At 45.3% G+C, this 17,745-nt stretch overlaps 1 protein-coding gene across 2 annotated transcripts in view; it reads right to left on the bottom strand.

Moving 5' to 3' along the window:
- The window catches only part of klhdc8b (kelch domain containing 8B), a 104,264-nt gene that overhangs the window by 9,178 nt on the left and 77,341 nt on the right, over positions 1-17,745 (bottom strand). Inside the window, exons 1-2 of one of the 2 annotated variants that reach the window (XR_005053268.1) lie at positions 16,542-16,875; positions 2,141-2,242 (exon numbers count right to left, since the gene is read on the bottom strand). Coding sequence is in view for 1 of the 2 variants with exons in the window: in XM_036988215.1 (XP_036844110.1) it covers positions 2,141-2,242 (102 nt within the window). In the remaining variant the exon portion in view is untranslated. Of the gene's footprint in view, positions 1-2,140; positions 2,243-16,541; positions 16,876-17,745 lie in introns of those variants that run through there. The other variant, XM_036988215.1, reaches the window with a different exon arrangement.

Here is a 17,745-nt window from a genome sequence, read left to right as displayed (position 1 = left end):
GTATCTTATCCTATCAGCCAACCAATCAATTAATATTTTCATCCACCTACTTTTTCAACTGGTGACATTAATAAGGGATCATAGCTTTCACCTGGTCAGTCTATGTCATGGAAAAAGCAATTGTTCTCAATGTTTGTTACACTTAGTGTATATCCTCCACAATCACACATTTTATTCTCCCTCCACCACACACACAGCAATATCTCATATCTTTAGGAGGGTCAGTCAAAGTGAGTTCTCTCCTCAAGCTTCAGGATTTGGGCTCCTATCCGTGTCTTTATATGCCACCAGCTGCTGCTAAGTTTTTCTGGTTTCCATGGAGACACTCAATGAGCTACAGATGATATGGACTGGTCGGTGGGGGTTAGGCTACTGTTGTTCTCATAATTTCTGGGGAGAACAAAGCGCCCGAGCTGAATCGTCTTTTCATGGTAATCAGAGTACTGCTCAGACCTGCTCCTTTTTTATCTTCACAGGAACACACTCCGCCATAGCGCTGTGCGGGAAGGACCGCTCCTCCGCTCCGCTCTTCTCGGGGCTCAAAGCTTCCTGTCACGCCTTTGATTTCCTAACACCTAACCTACATCTCCCTCTCTCTGCTACTAGATGTTTGTTTCCCCGAGGGGGATGTTTTTACTAAATTGGATTTGACCACGTATTCTGTTCTGTGTCAAATGGACCAAGATCATTTTGAAAAAAAGTTTTCATTTTAGTCTTTTAGCAGACGCTTTTATCCAGTGACTTACAGGAGCAATTAGGGTTAAGTGCCTTGCTCAAGGGCATATCGACAGATTTTTCACCTAGTCGGCTCAGGGATTCAAACCAGCAACCTTTCATTTGCTGGCCCAACACTCTTCATCGCTAGGCTACCTACCACCCTATTTGGATTGGCCTCAGCAGCATGGAGGTTCTAGCAGAAGGGGATTAGGCACATTAGGACCACTTGCCTGCAATAGATTTTAGGACAGAACTGGACAACGGCACAAAGAAATGTGAGGGGATGTCAAGAGAGAAATTAAAACATTTGAGAGAAAAAGTGAAGATACTCAGAACTGTTTGGGAGACAGATGAAGAGAGAATACAGAGTTGAAGGAGGAGGCTCCAGCTTTTCAATGGCAATCTGATGTCACCCTGAAAAGCAGCCCTTTGGCTTCCACACATCCAACACTATGAATAATAAATAGGTGCTTCATCCAGCCTCAAAAGAAAAAGACAGAGACAATTCTCCCAGCTGGCTGTTAAACTAAGAGCAGATCCCTCATTTACCAGCTTTTGACAACAGTCAGAGGAAAGGGAAATATGCCATATAACATATGTGAATCAGAATCCAAAAAGATCCTTCTTGGATTAAAATGATCATGCCCAGACTGTTGACATTTCTGAGTGTAACATTTCCTAATTCTTTCTCTCCTCCCGTCTCTCTGTACCAGCCCCCCCCCCCCCCCCCCCCCCCCCCCCCCCCCCCCCCCCCTCAAACTGTATTCTCTCCCTCTGCATCCTCTCTTCCCTGTGTCTTTCCTTTCTCTACATCTCTCACTCAAACTCAATTTCTCTACCTCTTGCACAGAGACAGTGGGAGCAGTTCTTTTGACAGATTCTAAGCTCGCTTCATTGTCTCCTTAAGCTGTGACACGGAGACCCAAATGAACAAATAAATTAACCAAATTACACAGAATGTGTACAAAGACAGAGAATAGAATGAATTCCCACACTGTCTCATTATGAGGTAAACTCTGCTCTATATCCTACTGAGCCACGGCTATAACTGTAAACTGCCAACAATCACGCAGTGGAGGAAACCCTAACCCTCTTATTACTCATTCTAAACATGATTCATTGTTTTTTTTCACAGTATATTTATGATGCAATTCAATCAAGGGGAAAATTAGAAAGCAATGGGAACTTCATTTGCCTAAATTAACATGATTACTTCTCATGGTGTGACTGTCACACTGTGTTACTAAGATTAATGCGCAGGTGTTTTGTTTGTTCACATGAACTAGACCTTGAGGTTGTTTTAGTGTTAGGACCTGACCTTGTTGTTAGTGCTGTAAGTGGTGTTATTTGTCAGGGTCAAGTAGTTTATTGGTTCTGGGGTATTTTGCAACCCAAGCATCTATTTGGGCAGTAAAGTGCTCACCTAGTCCACCAGCAACGATGACCCTTCCACCGAGACATCCGGCCACAAAGTCTGCTCTCTTAACCCTCATCCTGGAGGTTCGGGTTGGTTTCATCCAGATACCTGCAACACACAGGGGTCAGAGGACAAAGGTCAGAGAGGAGACTAACATCAAACACTGTTTGACATAAATATTCCAAAATCCCTTTCCAAGCATCATTAACTACATGTATCCAACATACATATAATCTATTACAACGCAGATGGTTGACCTATTTACAGTGTGGGGGAAAACAGCATCGCTACTCTAAATCTATATCTGTTTTATGTCTTTCTCTCCTCTCTAACCCCCTCTCCTTGCCCTCTACTCTGCCTGGGTCTTACTCACCACCTCAGTGTTTCCATCATTCCCTGACACTCACTGAATATGCCATACCCTCTCTCTCTATTTGCCCCAAAATCTTTCCTCCCTCTGCCCCCGTTTAGCTCTTCCTTTCCTCTCTCTCTCTCTCTATCCTCGTTCGCTCCATTTCTCACTCTCTGCCCCATTTTATCTCCCCCTCTCTGATCTCTCCCTCTCTTTCAGGTAGATAAGGTAGATGAAGACAAACGATACTATAGATAGGGAGGCTGCCTATGCTAAGCCCGAGGGAGCTCCATGAATCACTCAGCGCAAAGAGGCCATCCCAGGTGCACTCTGCTCTGGCTACGTCTGGCGACATGTCTGCCCCACAGCAGATTACATTTTCTAAATTTGGGACAGCGTGCCCTCATTCCCTCTCCACCCTCCCCTTTTCCTCCTCTCTCCTGCACTGCCGGCTAAAAGCCTGACTTCAAGCGCTCCATCTTCTCTCCGGGCCAGGTCTGTCCATTCAGGGAGAGGACAGCACTGTTCAGGTGGATGAGACACCATTTACTTCAGTGGTTTAGTCACAGCAGCAAAGTCTGTGACCTCAGGCAACTCCTGAACTTTCCCTGATAGCTCAGCAGCTCACAATAGGAGGCAAAGAGAAAACCCAACACCTCTCTATGTGACAAATCAAGCTCTCTGTATGTGAGAGACCAGAACACTCCAAGGTCCAGACAACTCAAATGACTGTTACCAGAGTGTATGCAGCCCAATCATAACTGTCATAAAAAAAAGCGATATAATTAAACAAAAACACCGGATTTGGAATAATAGATCGAAAGAAAATGTGTCACTAATGTTATTATTTATTATATTCCAGAATGTACAGTTCAGATTATTTCCCTCTAAAGCCATTGGTCCAAAGCACACCCTGTGAGCTTAGAACAGACACTGTTGTTGCGAATTTGCGTTCTCCAAAACAAATTGAACACTCTTAATGAGCCTTCAGCACTTGGAGGAGTAGCCAACAAAAACAACTAGGTCAATAAAGGATGATACTAAGGTAGGGAACGAGGAGGGTAGGAATAAGGGAGGAGGTAGATAAGAGAGAGCATGGGTCGCGTTGATGAGGGAGGAAGAGAGAAGGAGAAATATGCATTGAGTGTACGCCTTCCTAATATTGAGTTGCACCCCGTTGCCCTGAGAACAGCCTCAGTTCGTCAGGGCATGGACTCGACAATGTGTCGAAAACATTCCACCGGGATGCTGGCCCATGTTGACTCCAACGCTTCCCACATTTGTGTCAAGTTGGATGGATGTCCTTTATGGGGTGGACCATTCTTGATACACACGGGAAACTGCTTGAAAAACTTGAAAAACCCAGCAGCGTTGCAGTTCTTGACACAGTCAAACCGGTGCGCCTGGCACCTACTACCATACCCTGTTCAAAGGCACTTAAATCTTTTGTCTTTCCCATTCACCCTCTGAATGGCACACATACACAATCCATGTCTCAAGTCTTTAAAATCCTTCTTTAACTTCTTTCCTCCCCTTCATCTACACTGATTGAAGTAGATTTAACAAGTGATCATAGCGTCACCTGGATTCACCTGGTCAGTCTACAATACATCACCAAAAGTATGTGGACGCCTGTCTATGTCATGGAAAGGGCAGGTGTTCCTAATGTTATGTTACACTCAGCGTTTTTTTAGGGAGGTAGAAATTGCCACATGCAGAGAAAGACACACGCACGAACACACAAACACGTATATATACACACACTACCGGTCAAAAGCTTTAGAACACCTACTCATTCTAGGGTTTTTCTTTATTTTGACTATTTTCTACATTGTAGAATAGTAGTGAAGACATGAAACTGAAAATAAACTTTTGACCTGTAGTGCACACCTATCTACAACCTTCACCTTCTCTTGGTTGGATCCATCACGTCTCTAGTGCGCGCGCACGCACGCACGCACAGCAGGCTGTACAGTCTAATGGAAGAGGGCAGTCACAGAGTGGCCAGAGCAATTTCCGCCCCAGAGGGGGAGAAGCAGAGGGGCCAGAGCCTCAATAACAGATAAGCTTATTGGAACAGATTGGTTTTTCAGCACAGGCAAATGGAGGCAAGATAACATGTAAAAATAGACAGAGGGAAAAAAGTGAGGCAGTTTAGGAAGCAGGCACAACTTCCCCTGCTATCTGCAGATAAATTGCCATGGCCATTTCTTCTCCCACACAGTGTTTCTGTGCCCAGGGCTCTCTTAGAAGATCTGTCTGCCGCTCTACTGCTCCTCTACTGTTATGATGTATAGGATGATAGCTACAGCACAGAGGCTGGCCAAGGACATACTGGAACTATCTGCCAGTGGACTCGGTCTCTGTTTAAAACTTACTGACACACATTGATGGTTTGCGGTTCTAATTCAATCAAGTACAGGCTCCTTGTTGGTTTGACAAATCTTAAGCCCTGAGACTTTGTTTCTGGTGTGTTGTTGCCTTTATTTATTTATATATAAATATATATGTACATTGGGGCAAAAAAGTATTTAGTCAGCCACCAATTGTGCAAGTTCTCCCACTTAAAAAGATGAGAGAGGCCTGTAATTTTCATCATAGCTACACTTCAACTATGACAGACAAAATTAGAAAAAAATCCAGAAAATCACATTGTAGGATTTTTTTAATGAATTTATTTGCAAATTATGGTGGAAAACTTTTATTATTGACCAAATACTTATTTTCCACCATCATTTGCAAATAAATTCATTAAATATCCTACAATGTGATTTTCTGGATTTTTTTCTAATTTTGTCTGTCATAGTTGAAGTGTACCTATGATGAAAATTACAAGCCTCTCATCTTTTTAAGTGGGAGAACTTGCACAATTGGTGGCTGACTAAATACTTTTTTGCACCACTATATACAAACACACACACAGTGTGTTGACTGACAGGTGAGTTAGGCAGAGAACAGTGCCCCAGCTGGAATATAGAAGCCGTGTGTTTATTTAAAGCCCAGAATCAATCCTCTCTCTCTTTCACACACTACCACTTCTGACTCCAATCACCTCGCTCAATAACCCACAGCCTACCTCTCTCTCTCTTACCCACCGCAGCATCTCCTGCCACATACTCTGACATCTCCCCAACGGGAGGATGCAATATTCCTCTCCACTACATTTCCAATGACATCAAGCGGCCGGGAGTGGAAAGGAAAATATATAGCCTAGTAAACGCAATCCCTCCATGTGGTTCCATTCACTGAGTCTCTGGAGGAGCAGAATGTGCTGTCAGAGGAATTATGGGAAAAGGATCCCTATCTTGTTCGAGATGTGAAAATGAAGCCTATTACTGAGCAGAACAGTACTTTGTGACATACGGTGGGCGATATGGCATTGAGGTCCACGTTGGTCTCCTTTGTGCCATCCATTCTCCAGATTGTCTGCTCCATCGACTGACAGGAGTGTATTCATGATGGCATACAGTACAGCCAGGCCCTCATTAAAAATATACATCGATCTATACAGTCATGTTTGAATCTCATGTCCTCCCTCCGATACGCCTGATGGATAAATATAGCCTGTTAATCAGGTCCACTCTCACACACAAACACAGCCAGGGTCTCAGGTTTGATTAATTGCATTCTGAGATTAATTACAAAGATCAATGCGATAATCCACAGGTCTCATGAGGCGAGAGGGACTGTATAGAAGCCCACTCCACATGCCATTTTCACACGCTGCAACGCTTAGCTTCCTACTGTATGTGTGTAGTAGATGTACTGTATGTGTGTGCCTGTGTAGTAGATGTACTGTATGTGTGTGGCTGAAATCACCCTCTTCCACTTTACACTGCAGGCAGACAGTCAGGGAGACAGGCAGGGAGACAGGCAGGGAGACAGGCAGGGAGACATGGAGAGGGATTCAAGTTCATGGGGTTGGAGGTGAGAGGAAAGGTAAAGAGAAGGAGAATTGTTTGACAGAAGAGAGGAGGAGATGGCTAAGAGGGGTGGCATCAGTGGAGTGGTGAGAGAGCGGCGAGGTGTTACTGACAAAATGTGAATGTATTTGATGGCATCATTGGACACAGCCGTAACATGCTTTTACAATACAAATGGTGTGTCAGTGGTTGAATACAGCACAAAGGAAACACAGGTCGTGTATGAACAGTACTATTACAGAGACAGCCGGGGCATAATATCTAAATAAACAGGGGTGAAAACACAGATCCAAATACACTAGGTTGCACTCCCAAAGTCTGTCAGTGGACATGATCAACTCTAATACGGGCAATTAGATTTGGAAATGAGGCCTGCTGTTTGATTCTGCAGTGCTTTGTCATTGGGCTGAATAGTGAAATAAGGCACAGACACACGCGCTAGGGAGGTAGTGTAGGAATAAAACCCACAGAAAGCTTACTTACAGCTGGCCTCAGCCCGTGAAACACACCCCATAATCTACTGTACAGTCCCTGTTCAATACCCTGATCCCCAGAGAAACCATATCAAATCTGCCTCGCTGGCTGATTCTACAGATGAAAATTAAGACAAATAGGTAGTTTAATACGAGAGATAGACTTTTAGAAGTGCCCTAGCTTTACACACAAACGTATTTATTTCAAATTTCGTGCACAAATTTGTTTACATCCCTGTTAGTGAGCATTTCTCCATTGCCAAGTTAATCCATCCACCTGACAGGTATGGCATATCAACAAGCAGATTAAACAGCATGATCATTACACAGGTGCACCTTGTGCTGGGGAAAATAAAAGGCCACTCTAAAATGTGCAGTTGTGTCACACAACACAATGCCACAGATGTCTCAAGTTGAGGGAGCGTGCAATTGGCATGCTGACTGCAGGAATGTCCACCAGAGCTGTTGCCAGAAAATTGAAATTTAAAATTTCTCAACCACAAGCTGCCTCCAACGTTGTTTTAGAGAATTTGGCAGTACGTCCAAATCGGCCTCGCAACCGCAGACCACGTCAGCCCAGAACCTCTACATCCGGCTTCTTCACCTGCGGTATCATGTGAGACCAGCCACCTGGACAGCTGATGAAACTGTGGGTTTGCACAACCAAAGAATTTCTGCACAAACTGTCAGAAACCGTATCAAGGAAGCTCATCTGCATACTCGTCGTACTCACCAGCGTCTTGACCCGCCTACAGTTCGGCGTCGTAAACGACTTCAGTGGGCAAATGATCACCTTGAAGGCAGCTGGCACACTGGAGAAATGTGCTCTTCACGGGTGAATCCCGGTTTCAATTGTACCGGGAAGATGGCAGTCCGTGTGTATGGCGTTGTGTGGGCGAGCGTTTTCCTGATGTCAACGTTGTGAACAGAGTGCCCCATGGTGGCGGTGGGATTATGGTATGAGCAGGCACAAGCTAAGGACAATGAACTCAATTGTATTTTATCAATATACATTTTAATGCACAGCGATACCGTGACGAGTACCTGAGGCCCATTGTCGTGCCATTCATCCACCACCATCACCTCATGTTTCAGCATGATAATGCACGGTCCCAAGTTGCAAGGACCTGTACACAATTCCTGGACGCTTAAAATGTCCCATGTCTTCCGTGGCCTGCATACTCTACTCATCAGACATGTCACCCATTGAGCATGTTTGGGACACTCTGGATCGACGTGTCCGACAGCGTGTTCCAGTTTCCACCAATATACAGCAACTTCGCACAGCCAATGAAGAGAATTGGGACAACATTCCACAGACCACAATCAACAGCCTGATCAACTCTATGTGAAGGAGATGTGTTGCGCTGCATGAGGCAAATTGTGGTCACACCAGATACTGACTAGATATCTGATCCACGCTCCTACCTTTTTTTAAAGGTATCTGTGACCAACAGATGCATATCTGTATTCTCAGTCATGTGAAATCCATAGATTAAGGCCTAATGAATTTATTTCAATTGACTGATTTGCTTATATGAACTGTAACTCAGTAAAATCTTTGAAATTGTTGCATGTTGCGTTTATAATTTTTATTCAGTGTATTTTATTAGTGGAGTGCTGGAGAATGGAGGATGTTGACAGACCTACAACCTTGACCTTCTCTTGGTTGGATCCATCACGTCTCTACAGATGGAGAGAAGATGTAGAAGGAACCAGAGAATGACTGGTCTGAGCCCGTAGCCACAAAGCATCTCAGAGTAGAAGTGCTGATCTAGGAGCAGTTCTACCTTTTAAAATCATAGTTTATAATATGACATGAACAGATCCAAGATCAGCTTTGATTGTGATTGCTGCAGAGTGAATGTTAACGTCAGCTAAATGAGACAGGGCCAGCTGTTACGGAGTCTAGTTGATAGGTAATCGACTAGCCGGACTGTTCCCCGGACTCCAGTTGTAGGGGTTTGTACAATGCACAAACAAGGCTATTGAACCTGACATTGGTGTCTGTCTTTATTCCTTTATCCAACATATCATACAGAAACATGGTATCAGAAGTGGCTCGGAAAACACACGTTTGTTATTTTTGTAGCTAAGTACAGTATAGGCGCAGTTACGTTCCACATGCGAACACACGCCGTTTCCTACTCACAACACTGATCAACTCGTTGTTAGCTGGCTAGCTAGCATTACTACCTACTTCGATGACTGAAGGCAAAGAAATCTCATATTCCATTGCTATGGCAGCGAACATTCCGCCACCAAATCCCATGGTTCTCACAGGGGACTGGAACACTAATTGGGACAACTTCAGGGATGAATTCGAGGACTATGCGCTGGCGACCGATCTACATGAGAAACCCAACGAGGTACAAGCTGCAACTCTGAGGAGTTTAATGGGCAGCGAATGCAGGCATATCTACTGGCACAATCTCACCCTCACAGCACGACAACAGTGTGATGCAAAGGCTATATTGGATGCATTGGAGAATTACTTCAAACCCGCCAGAAACGTAATGTACGAGCGGTTCGTTTTCGGAAGCTGCAAACAGGAAGAGGGTGAGTCAGTACACAACTTTGTAACCCGTTTGAGAGAGAAATCCGCCACTTGTGAATACGGGGGATTGAAGATGAATTGATTCGTGACAACAGTGCTGGGAATTGCAAACGAGTATACACGCCGGCGTCTACTGAGAGAGAGAGACTTAACATTAGTAACTGCCATCGAAATGTGCCGCACTGCTGAAGTCACTGACATGAGAATGAGAGCAATGAAAATCGAAACCCCACGCTCCGACGTTGATACTGTTCACGCTGTTGCTAGGCAGACATTCAGACTAAACCAATCGAGGCAGAGCAATTCACCACGAACGGTGAACACAGAGAGCCCCGTAACATGTAAATACTGTGGGAATACACACACACGTGGCAAAGAGCACTGCCCTGCCTACGGAAAACCATGCAGAGCTTGTGGAACTAATAATCATTTTGCAAAAGTGTGTCTCAAAAGCAAAAGAAGGGTGAGTGAGGGCAAGATTCACTGTGTTGATGATGTCACTCAATGTTCAGAGCTGAACAGTGAAAGTGACATTTACATGCATAAATCCATTGGGGCTGTACACTCGAGGGAAGAAATGGTTTGTGACACTACGATTACACAACAAGCAACAACAATGTCAACTGGATTCTGGTGCTACATGCAACGTAATGAGCTACAAAGACAAAATCAATCTGGCACCTGACACACATCTATTGCACAGCGATACTAGACTAAAGCTGTACTCAGGAGAGCTAAATGAGCTCTATGGGCACCTTTGAGACCGAATGTGTTATTCGGGGACGCAAACACAAGCTGGAGTTTGAGATTGTAAAAACCAGTCAACATCCTCTCCTCTCAGGCTCTACATGCGAACGCCTGGGACTGATGCAGTTCACTGTACCAAATGACCTGCACATTGTGGATCATGTCCAGCATGGACCCCTGTCCAAACAACAACTACTCAGCAGATATGACGATGTATTCAACATGCCCATTGAATCAGTGCCTGGGGAGGTACACTTTGAAGTAGATGAGAGCATCACTCCAGTCCAGTGTGCTCCTCGCAATGTGCCCATTGCAATGAAAGTGGCTGTGAAGGCCCAGCTGGACAAGTATGAGGCCGATGGCCACATGACATCTGTGACTGAACCAACTGACTGGATCAGCAATATGGTCATAGTGAAAAAAACAGAGAAGCTGAGGGTCTGCATCGACCCAAAGCATCTGAACCAAGCACTGAAACGATCCCACTACATCATGCCGACACTAGAGGATGTCCTCTATAAGCTTCCCAAGGCCAGGATTTTCACCTTGGTGGATGCCCGAGATGCATTCCTTCAATGCAAGCTGGATGAAGAAAGCAGCCTCATGACTACCTTCTGGACCCCCTGGGGTCGGAAACGCTGGCTCAAGCTCCCGTTTGGTGTCTCAGTGGCGCCTGAGATATACCAACGTAAGCAGCACAAGTTACTGGCTGGGCTCAAGGGCATTGAACCCATCGCCGATGATGTCCTGATCGTAGGCTGTGGTGACACAGACGAAGAAGCAGAACGCGATCACGATGTGAAGCTCCTGGCACTGATGGAGCGCTGCCGATCAGTTAAGCTTCGTCTTGGCCTGAAGAAGCTGCAGTTCAAGGTGAAAGACGTCCACTTCCATGGCCACATTCTCTCGGCAAAAGGCCTGAAGCCAGACCCAGACAAGGTCCTAGTGATCCTTGACATGCCAAACCCGTCTGATGCAAAATGAGTACAGCGTCTCATCGGCTTTGCAAACTATCTTGCAAAGTTCATGCCACACCTATCAGCAGTTTGTGAGCCTCTGCACTGGTTGCTAGACAAAGACACACCATGGCACTGGCTACCCAAGCACGAGGCCGCAGTGCAGGAGATGAAATCTCTGGCTTCATCCATGCCAGCGTTGTGCTACTACGACGTCATGAAGCCTGTCACAATCCAGAGCGACTCCAGCCAAAGGGGACTTGGATGCTGCCTTATGCAGGAAGACCAGCCAGTTGCGTTTGCCTCGAGAGCGCTCACCCCCACCGAACAAAACTATGCACAAATTGAGAAAGAGTGCCTCAGCATCGTCTTCTCCTGCCAGCGATTCCGTCACTACTTATATGGGCGAGACCTGGTCACCGCTGAAACTGACCACAAACCACTCATTGCCATATTCAGTAAACCTCTCAACGCGCCCAAGAGGCTTCAAAGCATGCTCCTGACTCTGCAAAACTACAGCCTGAAGGTCATTTACAAGCCAGGACCAGAGATGTACATCAGCGACACACTGAGCAGGGCAACAACACAATGTACAGGCAGAGGCACTGTCTATGAGCGGCAGGCCATCTGTTCGCTACAGCAGGAACAACAAGATGTTAAACAGATCAATCAGGCAGACTACTTAAACGTCACAGATCACCGCCTAGCCCTGATAAGGCAACACACTGACAAGGACGAACACCTACAGTCACTGAAGTCCATGGCTCTCGCAGGTTGGCCATACCTGAAAGAGGAGACATCTTTCACAGTGAGAGAATACTGGACCTTTCGAGATGAGATCAGCGTGCAAAATGACATCTTGTTCAGAGGTCAGAAGGTCATTATTCCCAAATCACTATGTCCAGAGATGCTTACCCGCATACACTCCAGTCACGTTGGAGGTGACGCATGCTACCACCAGGCTCGTGAAACATTATACTGCCCAAACATGCAAGCAGAAATTAAAGACTTTGTCAGCAACTGTACCACATGCAACGAGTACGCTCATGAACAGCAAAAGGAAACCATGATGTCACACGAACTGCCCACAAGGGCCTGGCAAATCATCAGCATGGACTTATTCAGCCACAGACAAAAGGACTATCTTCTCATCGTTGATCACTGCTCTGACTTTTGGGAAATTGAACTGCTCCCTGACTTGTCTGCAGAGACGGTCATAAAGCACTGCAAGGCGCAGTTTGCAAGGCAAGGTCAGCCTGACAAGGTAATCACGGACAATGGCCCACAATTCACTGCACAGTTCAAGCGTTTCGCCTCAGAATGAGAGTTTGACCACGTGACCTCCTCACCAAGACACCCAAAAGCAAATGGCAAGGCAGAATCAGCTGTCAAGATTGCAAAAAACCTGTTAAGCAGGGCCTTGCGCGACAGCAACAACCCATGGAAAGCGATCTTACAGTGGAGGAACACACCCACCGAAAACATGGACAGCAGCCCAGCACAACGCCTTCTGTCCAGACATCTGAAGACTACCATCCCTGTAGCTAACAAGCTACTTGAGCCCTGCGCCATGGTTGGCGTCACGGACAAACTGCGTCACAGAAAGCAGCTCGCTAAGTGCTTCTACGACCGGACTGCTCGAGACCTACCAGAGCTGGAGGTGGGTGAAACGATAAGGATGAAACTGCAGCCGGGAGACCACACAGGACTTGAGGCTGGGCACATGCCTGCAGAGAGTTGCACCACGTTCTTACCTGGTGGATGTTGGTGGCTCCCTCTATCGTCGCAATTGGGTGGATCTGCACGTAGCAGAGCAGACAAACCAGAACACGCCATACACTCACCTAGATGAGCTGGATCACAGTCCAGGCCTAAGGGTAAGGGGCGCAGAATTGAGACATGGGCCAACTGAAGGTGAGGCTTCTACCCCACCAAGCTCTCCAGCTCGTGCCCCTAATCCTACCCCTGTCAGAGCCAATACTTACTCACGGGTGGGTCAGCTGTGCAAGCCACCGGACAGGCTTACTCTGTAAGCAAGGGACTGTTAACTTGCCCTGGGTTAATTAAAATATATATTTTTTCTTAAATAATAAAATTAAAAAAGGAAGATGACAACTGAAGTAAAAATAAAATGTTATGCTTTTTCTATTGTTATGACCTGACTGTTAAGAACTTAATGTTATGCCTTTATGTTTGCACTTTCTATTGAAAAGGATGATGTTACGGAGTCTAGTTGATAGGTAATCGACTAGCCGGACTGTTCCCAGGACTCCAGTTGTAGGGGTTTGTACAATGCACAAACAAGGCTATTGAACCTGACATTGGTGTCTGTCTTTATTCCTTTATTCAACATATCATACAGAAACACCAGCCAGACCCTGCTGCTGTTGACTCCAGTCAAACTGCTGTGGGCTCCTAGAATATAGTACAGGATGCATACCTAGCTACAGTAATTCAGAATGCTGTATACTGCCCAATTTGCTTTAGGAGGCCATTGGATTTAGCTGTACGGTAACATGATTTCTGACCCCTAGATAATGCTTCTGTAGTCTACACACATCACTGTTCTTTCACTCACCCCTACTTGCTTCAGTCAGAAACATTTAACTGCCAGTGCAATGCTCTGTTTTGAATATAAATCAGGCCATCGGTTCTATTATCGTCATGGAGGAAGTAAATCCACGCTGCAGGGAGTATTTACCCTGTTTGGATGCAGCGTCCAACATCTCTGCGGCAGGTTTACTCGAGTCATTTACTTTTAAATCACAGGATTTTTCATTAAAGCAGTCAAATGACTTGTTAAACATGTATCAACATAATTATTATCATCAAGACGCACAAGGAGCATAGTTAATCATTTTAATTGAAATATAATTCCGCCCTAAACTACCTTGAGGAACTTCCACTGCCTTAAACTACTGAGGAATTTCCACTATTCAGTTGGTGAGAAAGAAATGGTTATAATAATCTGTGCAACTCTCACGTTCTATTTAAAATATGTTTTTAGGATTACAATCTCATTATCACGATTGGGAGTTAACCATGAGACTGAAAGCTGAATAACAAGCATTGATTTTTTTCCAGTGAAAATGTCAGACATTTTTAATTTATTATTTTCACGTCCCATAATTCATTTCAGTTCATTAGTGTGTAATCTGTTTCTCTGTATTAACGGTGAATGGGCATCATGCCGGGAATACTATCAGTAGCAACAGATGGAAGGGAGAAATGGAAGGCTTTGGAATGTGATTGAGGTTTTGGATTCAAGTTATGTTCTTTGCAGGCCTTTATACACTACAAACACACAGTAGTCGAGAAAGAAAGAAAGGCGAAGTCAGTTTGAGAAGGGAGAAGGTGGTCCCTGGTGACATTAGGGTGTTTTCTGTTGGAAAATCAAAGAGGTTCCTCTCCATCCCTAGAGGGGTGACTTTGATTGACAGGTCATCTCTAGGAAACAGCTCTGTCTGAGGGTGGCACTACCCCAACTTGCACCACCAATTGAACTTTGAGAGTAAACGGTAACTGTGAGGAACCTTTGATTGATAGGAAGGAGACTGGTTCATTTTCTGATTGACAGAGGCATAGAGACAAGCTCCATTTTGATTTAGTGATGACTTCTGCCCAGATCTAATCTCCTTATATTTCAGATAAACCTTTTCTTAACTGGAGGCTTTTAGCTGAATCAAACTAGTGGGGAATGCGGAGGTTAGAAACTAGTGTTTGATCATGAGGTACCACCTCAAAAGGCAGCCAGTATACAACAGAACATCCTATTTTCTACGATCTAGAACATAGATTCTATGTAGATCAACCCCTCCCTCCATCGCATCCCATAAGCACGCCCCCCCCCCCCCCCCCCCCCCCCCCCCCCCCAAAAAGCCTCTTCAGCCCCCACACAAACAGAAGTGTAGACTCACCAGGGACATAGTACAATTTGTGTAGGCCTCTAAGCCCTGTTTGCACCAAAGGCCTACTCATCCCCCTACTCTGCCCTAAGCACCATAACCTACACTAATCACATTAACAGCTGGCATTCAGTGAGAGAGGAGGGAAGAAAGTGCGTTAAGACAAATACAAACACAGAAAGTTACAGAACCAGATAGGGCATGATATTGAGTGGGATAGAGGGTGTACAGGGTATTACGCTGCTCTGGTAAAAGTTATTGATTGATCAATTAGCCAGTAAAGTTTGTCAGTACCTCTCCCCGATAACAGCAGAGTGAAAGGGAAGTGTGATGAAGTTGGCCGTTACCTCGTGCACATAAGGTTTCTTGAAATCAGAAACAGTTCCTCGACATTTTGAATTAGTCAATAAATAGATAAATACAGGTTAAAAATCTGAGCTAAAATGCTGAAACAACAATTAAAATATCATAAAATCTATCAAAGATGCTTTCCTCTATCCTTGCTTCCAACTAACGCCTTCTTATTTAACAGCCGTTGGCATTCTATATGTTGCATTACCACCCCCAACTGAACTATAGTATAGATCCATTACACTGTGATATAAAAAGGAAACCAGGAAAAATAAAACATATACATATTTTTAAATTACCCTACCAACTAACCCTATCCTCATTAAAACTTTATTCCACTACTTTAACCCTCTCTGATCCAACCCCAGGCCGACGACCTGAGAGGACGGGACACTACCACTCAACACACCCTGTAACTCTTCTGAAGTCAAATCTCCTACCCCCAAGAACTTCTCTGCAGCTGCCACCACAACATCTATTTTCTGTGATTTACGTTCCATCTCTGCGGTACAGTTGATAACCATTGCTATGAATGCTAAAAAGCCAACCTTAATGAAACATATCACTCATTAGCCAATCCCGCTGTTCTGTCACAGAACTACAATTCACAGGGATCCTCTCAGAATCACCCACCCTTCATCCCTCCTCTACCCTTCTTCACTACCTCATCATACGACACCTTCTGCACTACTCTGACCCTGGTCACCTCAACCTGCCTCTCTCGTACCGGACACTCCGTCTGCGTCACACCAAACGGCGGGCGTCACAAACACCAGGAACCTTCAACTGCTCCACCTCCACACTTAACGCTACCCCAGAAATCATTCCCTCCAACGGAGCCCTGTACCTAAGCGTAAAACAAGATACAGGTCTTTCCCCAAATTGCATCACACGGAGCGCCTGCTCCCTTCGACAGATTCACACCCATCCTCTGCCTCCCTCAGTCTTTTCAACCTCACCTCTCATTCCCTCCAATCCTCCTCCTTTGTCCAATTACCGACTTGACCTGACAATGTTCTACTTTTCAAGTCTAAATCTCTTTTTTTTGCCTCATCAAGGGAAATCCTATGCCCTATACTCGACCTACAGTCGTCCACTATCCCCAGGTCCGTTCCATGATATAATGGAGGTCTGCAAACATACCTTTAAGGTGCATTTAAGGTCAATCACGGTTTACAACATTAGCTCCACATTATGAAATACTCTTCCCTGACTCAGTACTCCTGAGGGGGGGAAGAAAGAAAAAGAGCCCTACTAAGTTCTAAAAGACCCTCCCCCATCTTCCAATTGCCTTTCTCCCCCAAACACATATACACCTGTATTCAATCAACTCAAATTGGTGGGAGGGACCTATAATTACACAATTAGCCAATCCGTATTCCACACATATTACCCACACATTCAATTGACACTCTTAACTGCTGCAGGTGACATGGTGGGAAAACACGTTAACTATGGCAGAATATGAAATATGACTGAAAACAGGGCATTTTAACATCACTAACACAGTCACACACAAAATGGGGAATGTTCAATCTTTTAGTGAGGATGTACCATCATTCTCAGAGAAACTATTAACCAGAGAGGCAGCCAGAGGATAAAAACTCACTCTCCACCCTCGGCCCTCTACAAACCAACCACCATAATGGCTTTTAACATGGCGCCTGGGGGGGTGCTTAAGAGGGAAGGATCTTAATATTGAGTCTTCAATAATAGCTCCTCCATGGGAACTCAAGATGATAATTCAGCCATTACCATTAAGCAGATGTGCAGTACTTAAAGTGAGACTGGGATGGGAATTCAAATGAGTGCATAATAATAGCTATAGAGCACCGGGTCAATTGGATCCCCTTCGTATGGCTGAGTGGCATGTTCCCAGGCTCCTTCATGCGGCTAAGTGCCATGTTTCCCAGGCATGGCTGCTCCTTCATATGGCTGAGTGGCATGTTTCCCAGGCATGGCTCCTCCTTCATATGGCTGAGTGGCATGTTTCCCAGGCTCCTTCATGCGGCTAAGTGGCATGTTTCCCAGGCATGGCTGCTCCTTCGTATGGCTGATTGGCATGTTTCCCAGGCATGGCTGCTCCTTCATATGGCTGAGTGGCATGTTTCCCAGGCTCCTTCATGCGGCTAAGTGGCATGTTTCCCAGGCATGGCTGCTCCTTCGTATGGCTGATTGGCATGTTTCCCAGGCATGGCTGCTCCTTCATATGGCTGAGTGGCATGTTTCCTAGGCATGACTGCTCCTTCGTATGGCTAAGTGGCATGTTTCCCAGGCATGGCTGCTCCTTCCTATGGCTGATTGGCATGTTTCCCAGGCATGGCTGCTCCTTCGTATGGCTAAGTGG

This window comes from Oncorhynchus mykiss, chromosome 9, assembly GCF_013265735.2.
Source record: "Oncorhynchus mykiss isolate Arlee chromosome 9, USDA_OmykA_1.1, whole genome shotgun sequence".
In the NCBI taxonomy this organism is placed as follows: Eukaryota; Metazoa; Chordata; class Actinopteri; order Salmoniformes; family Salmonidae; genus Oncorhynchus; species Oncorhynchus mykiss.
Note: the sequence above shows the minus strand (reverse complement) of the source record. Positions and strands in the feature narration are given on the sequence as shown.